General features: G+C 37.9%; 1 protein-coding gene across 2 annotated transcripts in view; it reads left to right on the plus strand.

The window, feature by feature from the left end:
- Vamp7 (vesicle associated membrane protein 7) overlaps positions 1-4,333 on the plus strand; it is a 53,844-nt gene extending 49,511 nt beyond the window's left edge. For both annotated transcript variants that reach the window (XM_004875319.4, XM_013069500.3), the window contains exons 7-8: positions 180-272; positions 2,406-4,333. In XM_004875319.4, the coding sequence (XP_004875376.1) occupies positions 180-272; positions 2,406-2,474 (162 nt within the window). In that variant the 3' untranslated portion in view covers positions 2,475-4,333. The remainder of the gene's footprint in view (positions 1-179; positions 273-2,405) is intronic.
- The last annotated feature ends 17,171 nt before the right edge of the window (positions 4,334-21,504 follow it).

Genomic DNA, 21,504 nt, shown 5'->3' on the forward strand with positions numbered 1-21,504 from the left:
TGGGAGAATCCTGCTCTGGGAAAATAGTGATTATGAATAGCAAGTCTCAACTTAGAAAAGGGAGGTATAAGGGACATTGGGACATAACACAATTAATGAAAGTATTTTCTGTGGCATTACTGCAAATCATCCATGCCTTCACTGCCAAGGATTAAACAAACAATTATGCTTTCTTCCAGTCTGTCACCTTCAAAACAACCAGCAGAAATCTTGCCCGAGCCATGTGTATGAAGAACATCAAGCTTACCATCATCATCATCATCGTATCAATTGTGAGTTTAGTTTTTGTTCTTTTAGTATCTGATTTTATTTTTCAGTTTCTGAGAAATTAGGTACTGGGATTCTTTCTCAGTGATTATCACTCTTAAATGAGCTACATATATCTTTTAGTGATGGAACTCAAGACCAGAAAGTGGTTTTCCAATTCCATGGTTAAGTTACTGTGAAATATCATCTCCACTTAAAACCTTTCTCCCTGATTGAGAATTCTTATATATGTTAAACTCACAGAAATGTGGTTATACTGTAGTTATTGTATTTCTTTGAGTTGAGTTCTTGGTGTGTTGTTCAGGTTAACCTCAAATTCCTGGGCTCAAGTGATCTTCCTGCTTTAGCCTCCCAAGTGCTGGTACCAGACACATACTACCGTGCCTGGATAATGCAGTTATTTATAATACAAATATTAGTTCTGTTTATATGTAAGGAGTTTATTATCATTATGTTAAAATTATATATTTGTAAATATTAATATCTACTATGATAAATTTATCATATTTGTAATTCCCCTAAAAGAGAATCATTTGGAGTCCTCAGTAATTTTTATGTAAAGAGGGACTGGGGGATTTGGCTCAGTGGTAGAGCAGTTGCCTAGCATATGTGAACCCCTGGGTTTGATCCTGAGCATGACAAGACCAAAAAAACTTTGTGTGTGCCGGGGATTGAACTCAGGACCTTGCACTTGTGAGGCAGGTGCGGTGCCGCTGAGCTAAATCCCTGACCCCCCCAAAAAAGCATTTAAAAAATTTAAAAATGCAGAGATCCTGAAGCAAAAATATGAGAACCACTGATAAAGATGTGGAAAGGTGTAAGGGTTTGACCTGTATTATTTCATTTCGGGGAAAAACTGCCTTTCTTCCTCATCTTTCAGTCATTTGCAAAATCCCAAAGTTACCTCTAAGCAATACTTTATGAGGGTTCTGTACCTGAGATAGTTGGACCTCCCTAAGAGAAAAGATAGTTGGACCTACCTCAGAGTCCTCAGGTGGCACATTCTAAGCTCCTAGGTCTTCCTTAATCTTTGGTCTGTGATTTTAGATTGACTTATGCAGCTGAATTGTTAAGTTCAGATTATATTTATTGATTACATATTATATACAAAACACTGCTCTAAATGTAGTCTTAATCTTTGCTAAAAGGTGTTGGCACCTAGCTTAACAAATCCTTATAGTGGTGGCAAATATTGTACTTGATATCAAGTTAGTAAACTTTAGAGTTGTGGAATATGCATGTGGGTTTGTTCGAATGCAGTGTGGATAGTTTAAACTATTCATTAATAACCACCCACTCCACAGCAACATTGATAGGAAAGCAGAGTGTTCTGCTCACTTTTAGGGCATGAGACATGTAATTCCTGAACACATTTTCCCCCTAACTTTTGAGCAACAAAATCAGTCACTGAAAGACCTCAAAGTTATAAAACACGATGGCCAACTTAATCTCGTGACCCTAATGAAGAAAATAAATCTACATTTTGAATGTAATAAACTAGACATTGTTTAAATTATCATAATTTAAAATTACAGTATTAGAATTAAAAACCTATACTTGAACTAGCATTTTTGCACTCTCCTATCATCAGCTTTTCTTTGGTTTGGTAATCATAATTATTGTTTAATTTTCCACTGAACACTACGCAGCAACATTCCTGCTCATAGGTTGTATAGGTGTAGAGTCTCTTTATGTATTCTTATCATTGTAATAATGAAAAATCAAATGTATATGTAAAAATTAAGAATATAGTTAATAGTAAAATCACACCTCAAGGAAATTGTGGTTATTTGTAATTTTTTTGACATGTTAATGATCCATCAGTAAGAGTTGCTCATGTAGCCTTGATTCTGCCTAGTTATACGTGAAGATCAACACCCCATTGCTTTCTCCCGGACACAAGAAATCACAGTGGAATTCAAGTACATGAGAATTATATCAGACAGGATAATTTAAATTCTACTTCTGTCTTAATTTTCTTCATGTCTTTAACAATACTTGATTAGTTTGTTGTATTAGTAATGAACTGCTAGTCTAATCAGAAGCATTTCTTTAATAGGGCTTTGTTTTCATATATGTGTAATTTAGCAACATATGATAAACTCAAGAAAATAAAATTGCCTTCTTTCTCTTTAAAGGTGTTCATCTATATCATTGTATCATCGCTTTGTGGTGGATTTACATGGCCAAGCTGTGTAAAGAAATAAGAAAGAAAAAATTATCATTAATCAAGGATATGAGAGACAAAGGAATTAAAAACAATCCCATGTGACTCAAGCCTTTCACTACTCAAAAAATTGTCTGCCAGTTTCTTCAACCCTCTTTTCACTTTTTCTTGTTTCAATCTTGTTCTATGCCTTTTCAAGATTTCTTTTTGTTCGTATCAGCCAGTTTATTCCACTGAACTTCAGATTGAACCATTCATTATAGCAGTAGCCTTAAAAGGGCTTTTGTTTGTTTGTTTGGTTTGTTAACTAGTGTCATCTACTTTGAGAAAGATTTTTGTTTTCAATTGCACAAAGCTGTTGCCAAATTGGAAACCACCAGTCTTACAAGCTACTAAAACTATATAGAATCTTTATATATGCACATAAAAGTATTAAAGGAGCAAATAGAATTGCTAATATCTTAATGTCTTTTGTTATTGAAGTTTCAGGTGCTTCAAAACAATGTAAATGGAGAATATTGTTATTTTGGGAATTGTAATTATTTACAATTATTACAATCCTGCTTATTTCCAGGAGCCCAAACAGGTAAAGCACTAAAATTTTTTATTTCAATCTGATGGGGAATATTTCACTAGCCTGTTAGAAGCACACAGTATCATACTTTGCCTCCTAGTATTCACTTTTGGGAATAAACTTCAGTGACAATATAGTGGATGCTTGATGTTTTGTTTCCTTATCAAATGATTTGAGAAGATGATGGTTTGAATATTGAAGATTGTGGTTTTTAATATATTACTTTTTGTTCTGTGGATATTTAGGGGAATTGTATTGTTAAAGAATGTGTAACGGAAGGGTTGGGAGGCAAACACCTCTGAATCACCAAAGAAAAAGGAGGGAACCACAGTGGATGTGCTAACATTTTAGTTGTACACAAGGAGATTGTTTGGGAATTTTTTCCATTCTGGGAAAAGCCCAAACTGAATATAGTCAGCAGTCAACTCCAGAGTTTGGATTTGACTCCTGTTGAATAATAGTTTGAGCATCTTTTATTGTTTAAAAAATTCTTTACTTAATTGTGAAGTTTTAATGAAATCTGAGAGAATATGTAGAAACAATGTACAACAATTTAATGTCAATTTTACTGCAGTGTAAGAAAATTGGGCTGAAATCATACTGCTTCAGCTACTCAGCATTTATCCAGTAGTTGTCATGTGTCTGAAAGAAAGATGTTTGCTGCCCTAGATTAATTGCATTTATTTATCAATAAGTGCAATTAAATGGACATTCCTTTCCCAATGAAAAAACAAATTAGTGGGTAGAATCTAGCCACCTGTTTAGGTTCATCATGTGCCTTTAATATATATGTGTCCAGTAATCTGGCTTATGGTACCTGTTCTTTCAACTAAACCATTTAAATGATGCTGCTTGCTTCATATTTGACATGTACCTTAGGCCCACTGGAATTTCTCTTGCTGATCATGCATAGCACAAATGTTTTACCAGTTGTCTTTATCAACAGTAATGTATTTTAATTATAGCAGCATTTCCTATTGAAAAATACATTTGTTGGGTCAGATTTAGCTCAGTAGCACCATGCCTGCTTGGCAAGCATGGGGCCCTGAGTTCAATCCCCAGTACCAAAATAAAAACATGTCCTAGAAAAATATTTGGCATCCTAAATAATAATTTATAAATATTTCCAAATATTCCAAAGAAAAAGGCTTAAAATTTATTTCTCTTTGTTATACACACTTGAATAATATTGGCATGCATGTTATAGGGATGAATTACTTAATGGTCCTTGGCCTATTTATGTATGAGTGCTTTTAAAACACATGTCTGATTGTAAATGATGCATAAACTTAAGACATTAATAAAATTTAAGAATAATATAGTAAGTTCCTTGTTTTAGAAGTTCTTCCTGGAGTCTACTTTCTTACGATGACATTTACCATAGTGCATACAACAAAATAATTTTTTTGTGCTGAAAACATATTAAGAAGTGTTATTTGAATCCTTTCTGTAAAGATCTATAGTGTATTGTCAGGTGTACTTAATTTCTTTAAAAGACACAAAATTACTAAAAAATGTAGGTCATGGTGAAAACAGCAAACAATCCTGAAATGTCCCCATAGCCTCCACAGCTGTCATCGTTAACTCATGATTTAGAGTATAGACAAAACAAAAAGGAACTGAGACAACTGGCAACAGGATGATGAAGACCTTGGAGGCATGGAGGGTGCCTGCAGTGCATGCCACCCCCGCATCCCCACCTCTGGCCTCCTGGCTGTGCCAGTACCTGGCTCCACACAACAAAGGCACAGGGCATCATAATGGCCATTGTCCTGAGCTCCAGAAGATAGAGCAGAAGTGAACAACAGGAAGAGGGCCTCTCTCAAGCTCCTTGATGAAAATTGAAGCCCACTGGAAAAGTGAAGAGAATCTCTGCAATAAAGGCACACCGAACTGCAGTACTTGGTAAATTGGAGGGATCATCACCTCCCATTGAAACCTGGACTATCTTCAGGGGAAGGGCAGCTGGAACCTGCAGTAGAACCTTGCAGAATTCAACCCTACAGGAGGACAGGGAACTCAACTTGGGACTTGCAGCCAGAAATCTGCCTTAATCTCACAGGTATTCTACTGGCTTGCTCAGATGCATTGACTTACATCTGCATACTGCTGCCCACATTGTTTGTTGTGACAGCAGAGACATACCCTGAAGGAGACCCTTCATTTTTATTTTTTATTTATTTTCAAAAATTCTTTTTTTGCTCTTGTTTTTATTTTTTTTTACTCTTTTCAAATTTTTCTTTTTCTTTTCTCTTCTTTCTCTTTCCTCACATTCTCGCACTGTCCCACATTGTTCTTCATCTCACTTTTGTCCCTGTTCTGGCCCTAATTCACATTTCTTCTTTATTTTTTTTCTTTTTACTTCTCTCAATTGTCATTAGCTTTAAAGGAAAGTAAATACAGTTTCTAGCCTCCCTATTGCTGTTAGGTTGTTCTGTTCTTGTCTTTGTTCTTTCATTTTCTTTTCCTCTTGTGTTTAACAGTTTCTCGAGTTTGTGTGATCTTCCTGTGTCCTCTGGCCTCACTGCTAACCTTTCCCTATCCTACCTGTCTATCCCTTCCTCTCCAACTTCTTCTAACTCCCCATCCCGAAGGGTACAGTTGCTATATTGAAGAGTCTATTCACTATAAACATATGTTGGGCTGGTCCTCAATTTTGATTTAACTCATAGAGTTAAAGGTGATAGATTAATAACTACCACAAATTGTCAATCTCTAAGCTGTGCTTGATGCTATGGTGTTGCTGATTGTATCACTTGGGCTAAGGTGTTGTGATCTAATCAGTTGTCCTTCCTGGTATAATGAAAATGAGATAGCCTCAGAGCCATTAGAGACTCAAAACCTAAAGACAAGCTATATCTGGAAGACACCTCTGAGAAGCAATCATTCCATAAGGGTTCTAAATACAAGCAACAAAGATACTGACAATAAGCAATTTCGAAGTATCAACCCAGGAATTAAACCAAGGACAATACCAAAAACAAAAATGAGAAGACATTTAAGCAAGGCACAAACTCAGACTTCCACCCCACCAAAGGGAAACTCTGGGGGAAACGAGGTGGAAAAGTCTGATAACCACTTGGACACCCTGAACTGATAGCACAGGAAGTAACAAAACATGAATGAGGCTCTAGAAAAATTCAAAACAAATAATTTCCCAGATAACTACAGAGATGTTGAGCAGAGTGAAAGACATGATAACATGCTCTAGAACAGAAACAGATAAAAAAAAATAGATGAGCTCAGAACCATGCTGGAAGCCATGAATGCTGAGCATAAGAAAGAAATGGAAACCATGATCACCCAACATAGGAAAGAAATGGAATCCATGAAACAGATTCAAACAGATACTCAGGAGATTAAAAACTCCATTGAAAGCATGCAGAGCAGATTAAGGGAATCTAAAGATAGATTATCAGATATAGAAGACAGGATCGCGGTGAAGGAACATGAAAACAGATTTCTTAAAAATAGTAAGGGACCACGAGAAATCAATCCAACAACTGCTAGATGATACAAAGAAGAATAACATAAGACTGATAAGAGTCCACGAAAAAACAGGAAAAAGTACAATTGACATAAAAAACTTTACAGAAGTAATAGTAGAAAACTTCCCAGACAGAGGTAGAGAATTGGACATACAGATAAGTGAGGCGTATAGAACTCCAACTAGTCATGATCAAAAAATATCTACACCTAGACATATAATAGTCAAGATCCCAGGAACCCAACAGAAGAACAAAATCCTACAGGCAGAGAAAAGAAACATCACCTACAAAGGAAAGCCCATCAGAATCACAGCAGACTTCTCAACACAAACCCTCAAATCAAGGAGAGCCTGGAGTGAAGTATTTCAAGCCCTAAAAGAAAATAACTCCAACCTAGACTGTTGTATCCTGCAAAATTATCTTTCAAAATCAATGGGGAAATTAGATACTTTCACGAAAAAGAACACCTGAGAAATTTCGTGAACACCAAACCAGCACTGCAAACAATTTTAAGCAATATCCTAGAAAAAGAGAATGAAGGTCACAACTCCATGAAGCCCAGCAGAGAGAAGGCACCACACAAGGTAACACACTAAAGTGAAAGAGGGGAAAAATAAGAAATGAAAGAGCCAACAACAGTAAAATATGACAAGGATGAGTCAATATCTGTCAATTATAACTATCAGTGTTAATGGCCTCAATTCACCAATCAAAAGAAATAGAATGGATTAAGAAGCAAAACCCAGCAATATGCTGTATACAAGAAACACCCCTAACTCAAAAGGAAATCCATAAATTGAAAGTAAAAGGATGGAAAACAGTTCTCCACGTGACAGGAACCCAGAATAAAGCAGGCATAGCAATCTTATTTGCAGACAAAGTAGATTTCAAATCAAAACTAATTAAGAGAAACAAAGATGGTCACTACATCCTTGTGAAAGGGATAATCCAAGAGGAAGAGATGACAAGCCTAAATATATATGCACCAAATATGAATGCCCCCAACTATACAAAACAAATATTAATGGACATGAAAAACCAAATAAGCACTTATACAATTGTAGTGGGGGACCTTGACACCCCTCTATCAAAAATGGACAGATCATCTAGGAAAAAAATTAACAATGAAATTCTAGAGCTGAACCAAGCTATTGAACAAATGGACTTAATAGATGTTTAGAGAGTGTTCCACCCTACAAAATCAGAATACACATTCTTTTCAGCTGTGCACAGGTCATTCTCCAAAATAGATCACATGCTAGCTCATAGGACATATCTAAGTAAATGTAAAAGAATCGAAGTCTTCCCCTGTATATTATCAGACCATACTGTAATAGAATTGGAGGTCGATAACATAAGAAATTGCAAAACTCCCACAAACACATGGAAATTGAACAACACCCTCCTGAACAACCAATGGGTGACAGAGGAAATTAAAGAAATTAGTTTCTACAAGTGAATGATAATGCCAGTACATCATACAGGAATCTGTGGGACACAATGAAAACAGTTCTATATGGGAAATTCATTGCAGTGAATGCCCATATTAGGACAACAGAGAGAACTCAGATAAATAACGTAATGCAGAACCTCAAGCTCCTGGAAAAAGAGCATAACAAGCCCAAAGCTCATACAAGAAAGGAAATTGTAAGGATCCAAGCAAAACTCAATGCAATGGAGACTAAGAGAATGATACAAAAAATCAAGGAATCAGAGTTGGTTTTTTGAAAGAATAAATAAAATCTATAAACCTTTAGCCAACCTTATCAAAAAAGAAAGAAAAGGCTCAGATCCATGCAATTAAGAATGAAAAAGTTGAAGCCACAACAAATCCAGCAGAATTCGAGAGAATCACTAATACCTACTTTGAGAACCTGTACTCTAATAAAATGGAAAACACAGAAGAAATGGACAGGTTCCTAGATACATACGAATTGCCAAAATTAAATGAAGATATAGAAATTCTAAACACCCCAATAACAATAAGTGAAATTGAAAATGTAATAAAAAACTTACCAACAAAGAAAAGTCCAGGTCCTGATGGCTTCACTGCTGAATTCTACAAGACATTTAAAGAAGAACTATCACCATTACTTTATAAAGTCATCAAGGAAATTGAAGGGGAAGCAAGGTTTCCAAATTCATTCCTGGAAGCAAGTGTTACTTTGATTCCAAAACCAGGGAAAGACCCAACCTAAAAAGAGAACTACAGACCAATCTCCCTAATGAACATAGATGCAAAAATCCTCAACATGATACTGGCAAACAGAATACAGAGTGTCATCAAGAAGATCATACACCCTGACCAAGTTGGATTTATCCGAGGGATGCAAGAATGGTTCAACATCTGTAAATCAATAAATGTAATGGATTATATTAACAGAGTCAAGGACAAAAACCACATGATCATCTCAATAGATGGAGAAAAAGCCTTTGACAAAATCCAACACCCATTCACGATAAAAATGCTACATAACAGTGGAATAGAAGGTCTTTATCTCAACCTGATTAAGGCTGTCTATGAAAAAACAACAGCCAACATCATACTAAATATTCAAAAACTGAAAACTTTCATGCTAAAATCAGCAACAAGACAAGGATGCCCACTATCACCACTCCTGTTCAATATTGTTCTGGAAACATTAGCCATAGCAATTAGAAATGAGAAAGAAATAAAAGGAGTAAAGATAGGAAAGGAAGAATTGAAACTGTCATTATCTGCTGATGATATACTTTACATAAAAGATCCAAAAAGCTCAGTCAAAAATCTTCTAGACCTAATTGACAGATTCAGTAGTGTAGTTGGATAGAAGGGCAGCACTCAAAAAACAGTAGCCTTCTTATATGCAAATAGCAGACCCATTGAGAGTGAAATTGGGAAATAATTCCTTTTACAATAGTAGCTAAAAAAATGAAATATCTAGGAATCAACCTAACAAAGGAAGCAAAAGACCTCTACACTGTAAACTACAGCAGTCTGAAAAAAGAGATTGAAGAGGATATAAGAAAATGGAAAGATATCCCTTGTTCCTGGGTAGGAAGAACCAATATAGTGAAAATGGCCATACTTCCAAAACTACTATATAGATTCAATGCAATGCCAATTGAAATTCCAACAATATACTTCATAGAACTAGAGAAAACAATCCAAAAATTCATTTGGAAGCAGAAGAAACCTAGAATAGCAAAAGCAATTCTAGACCTCAGAGACATGGCTGCGGGTATCACAATCCCCAACTTGAAACTATACTACAAAGCTACTGTGATGAAAACAGCATGGTACTGGCAAAGAAACACACCTGAGGATCAATGGAATAGATTAGAAGATGCAGAAAAAACTCCAGACATACTCAGCCACCTCATCTTTGACAAAGGAGCCAATCACCCTCATTGGAGGAAAGATAGCCTATTTAACAAATGGTGTTGGAAAAAGTGGATTTCAACCTACCAAAGATTAAAATTAGACCCATACCTATCACCATGCACTAAACTAAGATCAAAGTAAATTAAAGATCTAAATATTAAGCCAGAAACACTAAACTTGCTGGAAGATAAGTTAGGTCAAACTCTTGATGACATTGGCATAGGAAAAGACTTTATGAACAAATCTTCAGTAGCACAGGAGCTAGCACAAAGAATCAACAACTGGGATCTCATCATATTAAAAAGCTTCTGCACTGCAAGAGAAACTACCAACAGAGCTAAGAGACAACCTACAATGTGGGAAGAAATATTTAGCAGCTGTACCTCAGACAAAGGACTACTATCTAGAATATATGAAGAACTGAAAAAAATCAGACCTCCCAAATTCAAAGACCCAATTCAAAAATGGGCATCTGAAATGAACAGACGTTTCTCAAAGAAGTAAAAACAGCAAATAAATGTATGAAAAAATGTTCAACATCACTGGTCATTCGAGAGATGCAGATGAAAACAACACCGAGATTCCACTTCACCCCACAAAGAATGGCTGCTATCAAGAAATCAACCAATAACAAATGCTGGCAGGGGTGTGGGGAGAAAGGAACCCTTCTCCATTGTCTGTGGGAATGTAGATTGGTGCAACCATTGTGGCAATCAATAGGGAGATACCTCAAAGAACTAGGAGTACAGGTCCCATTTGACCCAGCTTGTTCCCCTACTGGGAATCTTCCCCAAAGAATTAAAAGAATCATACCACAGTGATATATGTGCACCTATGTTTATAGTGGCACAGTTTGTAATACCTAAAGCTTGGAAACAGCCCAAGTGCCCATCGACTGGAAACTGGATAAAGATGTGGCTTTTTTATAAAATGGAGTACTACTCAGCCATAAAGAATGTTAAACTAGAGACATTTATAGCTAAATGGATGCATATTGAGGCCATACTCTTAAGTGAAATAAATAGGACACACATGTGTAAATATCGAATAGTTTCTCTAGAGTGAGAAATTGAAAGTGTAAATAAGGATGAAAATAATTAAAATGAATAATTGATAATTTGAAATAAGAAAAGGTCCAAGGTTTAGGGGATGGTGGGAGGGGAAGGGGAAAGGGAAGAATGGAAAGGAAAAATTATGAGAAAGAAAAAAAATGGAATCAAACTCTGTGTAAATAGGGAAGGGTGGAAGGGGTGAAGGGTGCACAGGTAATGAGAGAAAAAATAAGAACTAAGATACATCATGTTCTGGTACAAACACCCAATGATAAATGTAAATGTATTTTATACCTAAAATGTACACACACACATATATATATAAAACCAATGGGTCACAAGGAAATTAAAGAAGAAATTAGGATCTATGAGGAGATAATAATGCTAGTACAACATACAGGAATCTATGGGACACAATGAAAGCAGTTCTATGAGGGAAATTCATACCAGTGAATGCCCATATTAGGAAAACAGAGCTAAAATAAATAACCTAATGCTGAACCTCAAGCTCCTGGAAAAAGAAGAGCATGACAAACCCAAAGCTCCTACAAGAGAGGAAATTATAAAGATCAGAGCTGAAATCAGTGCAATGGAGAATAAGAGAACAATACAAAAAAATCAATGAGTCAAAGAGTTGGTTTTTTGAAAGGATAAATAAAATCGATAAACCTTTAGCCAACCTTATCAAAAAAAGGAAAGAAAAGCCTCAAATGCATGCAATTAATGGAAAAGGTGAAGTCACAAGAGGTCCAGCACAAATCCAGAGGTTCATCAATACCTACTTTGAGAACCTGTATTCTAATAAAATGGAAAGCAGAAGAAATGGACAGATTCCTAGATACATACAAATTGCCAAAGTTAAATGAAGATATAAAAATTCTGAACACCCCAATTACAATGAGTGAAATTGAAAACATAAATATTTAGGAATAAAGAAAAGCCCAGGCCCTGATGCTTCACTGCTGATTTCTACAAGACATTTAGAGAAGAACTATCGCCATTACTCTTTAAACTTATCAATAAATTTGAAAAGGAAGCAGTCCTTCCAAATTCATTCCTGGAAACAAGTGTTACTTTGTTTCCAAAACCAGGGAAAGACCAAACCATAAAAGACAGCTACAGGCCAATCTCCTAATGAACATAGATGCAAAAATCCTCAACAAGATACTGGCAAACAGAATACAGAGGGTCATCAAGATCATATACCTGATCAAGTCAGATTTAGCCCAGGGATGCAAGGATGGTTCAACATACATAAATCACTAAATGTAATACAATTTATTAAAGCCAAAGACAAAAACTTTATGATGATCTCAATAGATGCAGGAAAAGCATTTGACAAAATTCAACTCCCATTAGTGATAAAAACCCTACAGAAAAATTGGCACAGAAGGTCTTTATCTCAACCTGATTAAGACTATCTATGAAAAACCAAGAGCCAACATCATACTAAATGTTCAAAAACTGAAAACTTTCACACTAAAATCAGGAATGAGACAAAGATGCCCACTATCACCACTCCTGTTCAATATAGTTCTGGAAACGGTCACAGCAATTAGAAAAGAGAAATAAAAGGAATAAAAATAGGAAAGGAAGAAGTTAAACTGTCATTCTTTGCTGACAATATGATACTTTACATAGAAGACCCAAAAATTTTCATCAAAAGACTTCTAGACTTAATTGACAGATTCTGTAGAGTAGCTGGATACAAGATCAACACTCAAAAAACAATAGCCACCAGAGGGCTTCTGGGCCACCCTTCCACCGTGTCCGGCCTAGAGGAAGGGGCTTCTAGGCAGCCCTTCCACCCCTCCCAGCCCAGAGGAAGGGGCTTCTGGGCCACCTTTCCAGCACTCCCAGCCCAGAGGAAGGGGCTTCTGGGCTGCCTTTCAACCGCACTGGGCCCAGAGGAAGCAGCTTCCAGGCCGCCATTCCACTGCTCGCTCCCTGAGGAAGGGGCTTCCGGAAAACAGTTCCACTACTCCCGGCCCCGAGGAAGGGGCTTCCAGGCCACCGTTACACGGCTCCCAGATGAGAGGAAGGGGCTTCTGGGTCTCCTTTCCACCACTCCCAGCCCAGAGGAAGGGGCTTCCAGGCTGCTGTTCCACTGCTCCCAGCCCAGAGGAAGTGAGCTGCATAGGCGCCAACAGCACCCCCCCCAGTCAAATGAGAAGACACATAAACAAGTCTCAAAACCAGACTTCCAGATCACCTACAACCCCAAAGGAAAATGAGATGTAACACTCTGATACTCAACGACCTGGACTCCCTGAACTGGCAATAAAAGAGGATCTGGAAAAAATGAAATCAGAAATAATTTCTCTGATAACAGCAGAGTTTGTGCCTATAGTTGAAGACATGATTAATAAATCTAGAGAGGACACAGATAAAAAAATAGAGGAGCTGAGAAACATGATGGAATCCCAACATAGGAAACAAATGGAATCTGTAAAACAGATACAAACAGATTTCTAGGAGATTAAAAACTCCTTTGAAAGTCTACACAACAGAATGAGCCAATGTGAGGACAGAATTTCAGATATACAAGAAAAGATTGCAACCAGGAAAAGAAAAATTGCTTCAAAACTGTAGGGGACCATGAGAAATCAATCCAGCAGCTGCTTGATGATGCAAAGAAGAATAACATAAGACTGATTGGAGTCAAAGAAGAAACAGGAGAGAGTGCAGATTACATAAAAAAAACTGTTCACAGAAGTAATGGCAGAAAACTTCCCAAGCAGGGGAAAAGAACTTGACATACAGATAAGTGAGGCATATAGGACTCCAAATAGCCTTGATCAAAAAAATCTACACATAGGCATATAATAGTTAAGATTCCAGAAACCCAACAGAAGAACAAAGTTCTACAAGCAGTTAGAGAAAAGAAACAAATCACATACAAAGGAAAGCCCATCAGAACCACAGCAGACTTTGCAACACAAACCCTCAAGGCAAGAAGAGCTTGGAGTGATGTATTCCAAGCCCTAAAGGAAAACAGGCTCCAACCCAGGTTGATGTACCCTGCAAAATTATCTTTCAAAATTGATGGAGAAATAAGATACTTTCATGAGAAAGAGAACCTTAGGAACTTCATGAATACCAAACCAGCACTCCAAAAAATTTTAGACAATATCTTAGGAACAGACAATGAGGATCACAACCTCAGGAAGCACAGCAGAATGAAGCTATTGAGTGTGACAAGAAATTAAATGTAAAGGGGGAGAATCCAAGAAAAAGAAAAAGTCATGAACTTCATCTCCCTTAAGAGTTTATAACTCAATCTTGTTATTGTACTTAGTATTTTTCTGATTCTAGTGTTGAACACCTTTCCTTGTGCTGTACTATTTATCATCTTCTTGTGTCTACTTTTTAATTGGATTGTCTATTAATGAGCTGTAAGAGTTCTTTGTATATTCTGATCATAGGTTATATGCATTATAAGGACTACTTTTCATTTTCTTAATGATATCATTTAAAGTCCTAAATTTTGATGGGATCTCATTTAGCAATTTTTTTCTTTTATACATCATGTGTTTTATATCCTAGGAAAGTCTTACTTACCTTAAATTCATAAACATTTTCCCTTATAATTTCTTCTTAAAGTTTTATAGTTTTAGTCTTTCATATTTAGGGTCATAGATCCTTTCAAGTTATTTTTATGTATGGAAATAAAGGGTTGAGGTTAATTTTTTATATACAGATAGCAGGTGTTCTAGTGCCATTTGCTGAAAACACTATCTTTTCCTCTGCTCTTGAATTGTGTTTATGTTCTATAAAATGTTAATATTAAATAATCTTTCAATACTCAGTGTACCATATATGTGTGGTTCTATTTCTAGATTCTCTGCTTTATTCCAATGATCTATATGTCTTTCCTTACACAAACACTGCCTTGATTACTGTAGCTTTAGAAGAAGTCTTAAAATTAGATACTAAATGTCTTCCAACACTGTTTTCTTTTTCTTTTTACTTTTCTAGGTCCTTTGTACTCCTACGTAACTTTTAAATTTCAATATCCAATTCTTCATTTATAGCAAGTATACATAGACCTGAATTTCTACACATACCTTGTGTTTTCTAATGCTGCTAAATTCAAATACAAGTTCTAGGGGCTCCTTGAGATTTCTTCATATTTTCTCTGTAGATGATCATTTCATCTACATATAAAGATTTTACTTCTACGTTGCCAATCCTATCCTAATTGTGTCATTTTATTGCCAGACTATTTTGGTTTCAGTCTATGTTTCAAAGTTTAATGGGCAGATGAAGAGTAGGCATATCTGCCCTTGTTCCCCACCTTACGGAGAAAGCATTGTATCTTCTCCATTCATATAAGGTGTTCTCTCTGGAAGTAGGGAGTACATGTCTTTAATCTGTTGAGAAGGTTCTGTTCTACTTCTCATCTCCTGATAGCATTTACCATGAACAACTGTAGTATTCAGTCCAATACTTTTTCTCCAACTAGTGACAGGATCATATGGCTTTTTCTTTCTGCTTTAAATGTTTGATATAATTTATCAGTTAAAATGTATATGAGCCTGTTATTGTCATATAGGTAGGTTTTCAAGCTAGGAATATACTTTCTTTAATAGATGCTATTCAAATTGTATATTTCCTCCAGAGTCAGTTTCATTAATTTGTCATCCAAGGACTTCTTAGAAGTTGTCCAATTTATTTCAAAAAAGATTTTTGTAATATGCTTTCTATATCCTTTTAAATTCTGTAAAATCTGTGGTATTGTCTTCTAGATCTTGATAGTGTAATTTAAAAAATGTATAATTGATATTGTGTAATAGGATGAAAAGGTCTAAAGGAGTAGGGGAAGTGGGAGGGGTAGCGGAAAGGAAAGAAGGGAAAAGAAGAAATATGAGAAAAGGGAAAAAATGGAAACAACATCTTTGCAAATAGGGAAGACTGGAGGGGATGAAGGGAGGGCAGGGGAAGGGGGAGAAAATAAGAACCGAGATACTCATGTAAAGGTAAAGATCCCAATGATGAATGTAACTGTATTTTATACATAAAATGTAACAATAAACTTAATGGGAAATTTTTTTTTAAAAAAACAATAGCCTTCTTGTACACAAATAACAGACTCACTGAGAGAGAAATTAGGGAAGCAATTACTTTTACAATAACATCCCAAAAAATGAAGTATCTAGGTATCAATCTAACAAAGGAACCAAAAGACCTCTATACTGAAAACTACAGCACTCTGAAAAAAGAGATTGTAAAAGATATAAGAAATTGGAAAGACATCCCTTGTTCCTGGGTAGGAAGAACCAATATAGTAAAAATGGCTATACTTCCACAACTGCTGCATAGATTTAATGCAATGCCAATTGTAATTCCAACAATATACTTCACAGAACTAGAGAAAACAATCCAAAAATTCATTTGGAACCAGAAGAGACCTGGAATAGCAAAAGCAATTCTAGGCAACAGAGACATGGCAGGGAGTATCACAATCTCCAACTTAAAACTATACTACAAATCTACTGTGATTAAAAAAAAAACAGCATGGTACTGGCAAATAAATAGACCTGAGGATCAGTGAAGTAGATTAGAAGATGCAGAAACAACTCCAGACATACTCAGCCACCTCATCTTTGATAAAAGAGCCAACCACCCTCACTGGAGGAAAGAGCCTATTTAATAAATCATGTTGGAAAAACTGGATTTCATCCTGCCAAAGATTAAAACTAGACCCATATCTATTACCATGCACTAAACTAAGATCGAAGTGCATTAAAGATCTAAATATTAAAACAAATGCTAAACTTGCTGGAAGATAAGCTGGGTAGAACTCTTGAAGACATTGGCATAGGAAAAGACTTTATGAACAAAACCTCAGTAGCATGGGAACTAGCACAAAGAATCAACAACTGGGATCTCATCTTATTAAAAAGCTTCTGCACTGCCAGAGAAACCACCAAGAGAGCTAAGAGGCAACCTACAATGTGGGGAAAAAAATTTACCAGCTGTTCCTCAGACAAAGGTCTACTACCTAGAACATATAAAGAACTTAAAAAAACCAGACCCCCCCCGCAAATATAAAGACTCAATTCAAAAATGGGCATCTGAAATGAACAGACATTTCTGAGACAAGTAAAATCAGCAAATAAGCATATGAAAAAATGTTCAACATCACTGGTCATTTGAGAGATGTGGATGAAAACAACACTGAGATTCCACCTCACCCAGAAAGAATGGCTGCTATCATGAAATCAACCAATAACAAATGCTGGCGGGGATGTGGAGAGAAAGGAACCCTTCTCCATTGTTGGTGGGAGTGTAGACTGATGCAACCACTGTGGAAATCAGTATGGAGATACTTCAAAGAACTAGGACTGGAAGTCCCATTTGACCCAGCTGTTCCCCTGCTGGATATCTTCCCCAAAGAATTAAAAGAATACCACAGTGATATATGTGCACCCATATTCATAGCGGCACAGTTTGTAATAGCTAAAATTTGGAAGCAGCCCAAATGCCCCTTAACTGGAGACTTTATAAAGAAGATGTGGTTATTTTATAAAATGGAGTACTACTCAGCCATAAAGAATGATAAACTAGAGACATTTATAGCTAAATGGATGCATATTGAGGCCACACTGAAGTGAAACAAATAGGACACACATGTAAATACTGAATAGTTTCTCTGTTGTGATAAACTGAAAGTGTAAATAAGGATTAAAGTGAATAGTTGATAATTTGAAATGGAAGAAAAGGTTCAGAGTGGTAGGGGGAGTGGGAGTCGAAGGGGAAAGGAAAAATTATAAGGAAAAAATGGAAGCAAAGTCTTTGTAAATAGGGAAGGTGGAGGGGGTGAAGGGAGGACAGGGAATGGGGAAAAATAAGAACGAAGATACATCATGTACAGGTACAAGTACTCAATGATAAATGTAAATATATTGTATACCTAAAATGTACCAATAAAAGAATTGAAGGGAAAAAAATGGAAAAGGAACTGATTTTCATTCAGATTAATACAATTTTGAAAAAGAAAAAAAAAACTTTCCATCTAAAATTGAATGACTTATGGATCTAGAAACATAGCTGCTGGTAGGGCACTTGTATGGCATGCAAGAGGCCATGTGTTTTCAATCCCCATCCTTGGAAAAAAAATAAGTAATGTAATTGAATGACTGGCTCTGAAAGAGATGGCTCAAAAGAAGACAAAAGAATAATTCATTACAGCAAAAAGCAGGCCAAAACAAAAACCTCATTTCCTTCGAGCATCTGAATCGAGGTAGCTGAATATAGAATATTTTTGTATAGGTTAGCGTAATTAAAAACAGCCCATTTAAGTTCTTTTTAAGCCTTGTCTAGATTTCAGCTAAAGTGTGGACTCCTTTAACCTGCCAGAGTGGAAAATTGATGGTTATTCATTTGATTGTTTTGAGCAAAGAAAGAAATGATACCAAACAATTGGCCCCAAGATCAAAAAGTGTCACAATCCAGAAGTTTCCTTAAGAATGAATGGATATAGCTTGTATTAGGTAGTTCCTCCCTGCCTAACTATGCTGGTACCTATATTTCCTGACCTCAAGACAAACAAATTGGGTTGCTTACCAGGGTATCTTTTTGGCAAATTATTGTAGAAACAATAATAGGATCCCTAGCTCCTACTACAGGGTTCTACATTAGAAGCAGGTTTATTTTGCAGAGCTTTTTTTTTTTTTTTTTTGTTACTGGGGATCGAACTCAGGACCTTTGGCTTGCGAGGCAGGCGGTGGAACCACTGAGCCAAATCCCTGGCCCTGCATAGCTCCATCTTAAGAATAATAAGGTGGAAATGGTGGGGTTAGGGTAAGGGTTAGAGTTTGGGTTTAGGGTTAGGGTTAGAGCAATGGCTCCCCCTTAGTGTGAGGGTTAGAGAGATGGCTCTCCCTTAGATTAGAGTTGGGGTTAGAACCACAATTCCCTCTTGAGTTAGGGTCAGGGTTAGGGTTAAAGCAATGAATCTTCCCCCACCATCCTTGTGCCATGAGGGGCACTGCCCTCTGCTCTGTAGGTCTGTGGTAACAAGTCTTTTTTTTCCTCCAGTATCAGGGATTGAACTCAGGACCTTGAGCTTACCAGGCAGGTAAAGTGCCACTGATCTATATCCCCGGACCCTCCATTTTTTTTTTTTTTTTTTTTTACTCCATGGTTTGAGAAGCTGCCTCCCACATGTTCTACCTCTGGATACACCTGTACATAACTTTGTTTAGGTTGGGGCCCTCCTAGCCTGAGTGGTCTTGGCAGGATTAGACGGGGCATGAGGCAGGTGGGCAGCAGAGTATCTCTTCAATAGGCTTCCTGTGACAGGGACAGGACATCAGGTGTCTGAGACATCAGGTGTCTGAGACATCAGGTGTCTGCCAGGAGAAGGAAGGGTTCCATAGAAGGCACATAGCTCTGAGTCCCCAGAGCCTTCAGGGCAGGCCAAGTGTTCCTAGCTGCCCTGCAGAAATAGACATCAGAGCACAGTGAATGGAAAAACCTCACCCCCTTGCCGAACCTGAGGGACAGAGCCCAGGTGCTGGGTAGCTGCCCCCATTCCACCCTCATTCTGTTCTGCTTCTCTGTCCCTCAGGCAAAGCTGGCATCTGGCCTCAGAAGTTTTGCATGTGCCTTTTCTGTTTCACTAGTGATACCGCCATGATTTGTTTGTTGAAGCTCTTACACCCCCCACCATGTGACTGTATTTGCAGATAAGGCTGTTATGGGAGAAATTAAGTAGTTCATAAAATTGGTGACTTTATAGAGGAATATATCTCTGTCTCTATCTCTCACCAATTTCTAATCACAGGCACCAAGTCCAAGGAGAACCCTCCCCATAAACCAGATTATCTAGCACCTTGATTGTGTACTTCTTAGCTCCCAGCACTGTGAGAAATAACATTCTGTTGTGTAAGGGACCCTGTCTATTGTGTTTGGTTATGGCAGTGGAGCAAACCAAGACAAGTTAAGTCTTATTGAACCAAACACAAAGACATGCCAAACATTAAAAGTATGACAAGAAAAAATGAAAAGCTGACTTTCACATGTGAGAGGAAGAACCCTGCTGCTGGAGTTGTGTGGGAGGGGCTTTCCTGAGCTGGCAGGAGATCCACTGCCGCCAAAAGATGTGCTGCTAGAGGTGTAATGGGGGTGTGGCTGGACCTATGCTAAGGCTGATGGCTCCTTTTCTACCTTTTAAGGTTTGCTGCCATACAGGAAGGTGGTTCTATCTTAGTGGAAAGAGAATCAGGTGGCTGGAGATCCCCAGGACTCATAGGATGTATTGCCAGAGGTGAAATAGGATGTGGCTTGACACCTGTTGTATCATTTGGCTCTTCCTCTTCCTTGCAAAGAGAGTCTACTACTAGAGATTGAGGATCTATTTCAGTGGACAGAGGATCCAGTGGTTGGAGATCAATTTCAGCTGCAAGATGTGCTTCCAGAAGTGGAGTGAGGTCAGGCTTAACCTCTCATATCAGCTGGCTCCTGTTCTACCTTGGATGAAATGTGTGCTGCCACTCCAAGAGGTAGTTTTATCCCAGTGCACAGAGACTCAGCTGGCTGGAGATCTACAGCAGCAGGTAGTCATGCTGCCAGAGGTGAAATGACTTCAAGCTCTGCCTCTGTTGAGTCAGGTGGTTTCTCATGCATCTTGGAAACAGGGTTTGCTATCACACAGGGAGATGGTTGTATCTTGGTAGAAGGAGAATCAGGTAGTTAGGGATACACAGCAGCCAGAAGATGTGCGGACAGATTTGAAATGGGGTCAGGCTTTGCCTCTGCTGAATCAGTGGATCCTGATGCCCCTTGGATGGTGCATATGCTGCCATGCAAGGAGGTGATTCTCTCTCAGTTGAGTGAGAATCCAGTGGCTGGAGATCCGTAGCTTTCATAAGCTGTCCTGCCAGAAATGGATTGGAGTCAGGATCAGCCTCTATTGTATCATCTGCCTGCTGGTCTACCTGGGAAAAAAGGTCTGCTACCACACAGGGAGGTGGTTCTATCTTGGAGGAAGGAGAATTCACTGGCTAGAGATCCACAGGAGCTGGAAGATATACTGCCAAGTTTAGAATGGGGTGAGATTCTGTCTCTGCTGAAACAGGTCACTGTTGGTGCACTTTGAATGGGTCATCTGCTGCCATGTGAGGAGATTGTTCTCAGGTGGCAAGAATCCAGTGGCTGAAGCCTTCTATTGACCCCTCCTCCCAAGCCTGCAGGGACCTCACCCTCAGGCTGAGCCTGACTGGGCTCTAGGTTCTCCACTTGGATCAGGAGTCTGTGCACTTGCAGAGTGAGGTCTGAGCCCTGGATGTAGATCAAGAAGTAGGACAATGAGCTGGTTTACGCTGGCCAGATCTGGGGACGGGAGTAAGTATTCTGGATATTTGACCATCCAGGTCTCCAGGATGGAGCAAAGGGTACTGGAGGCCTTCTCATGGATCCTTCAAGGTGGGCTGCCAGGCAGAGCCCACCCAGCCCATGTGTAGCTGGGCACCAAGGTCAGAGATGTGAGGCTCATGTGTTAGTGGTTTGCACCTCACAGTTGTCCAAGTTCAATAGAGGATGATGTGGAGATATCTGGCTGGGAATGGGCCATGGTGGGGATGGAG

This window comes from Heterocephalus glaber, unplaced genomic scaffold, assembly GCF_053883595.1.
Source record: "Heterocephalus glaber isolate CG9 unplaced genomic scaffold, H.glaber_assembly_v1.0 deba00001863, whole genome shotgun sequence".
NCBI lineage: Eukaryota > Metazoa > Chordata > Mammalia > Rodentia > Bathyergidae > Heterocephalus > Heterocephalus glaber.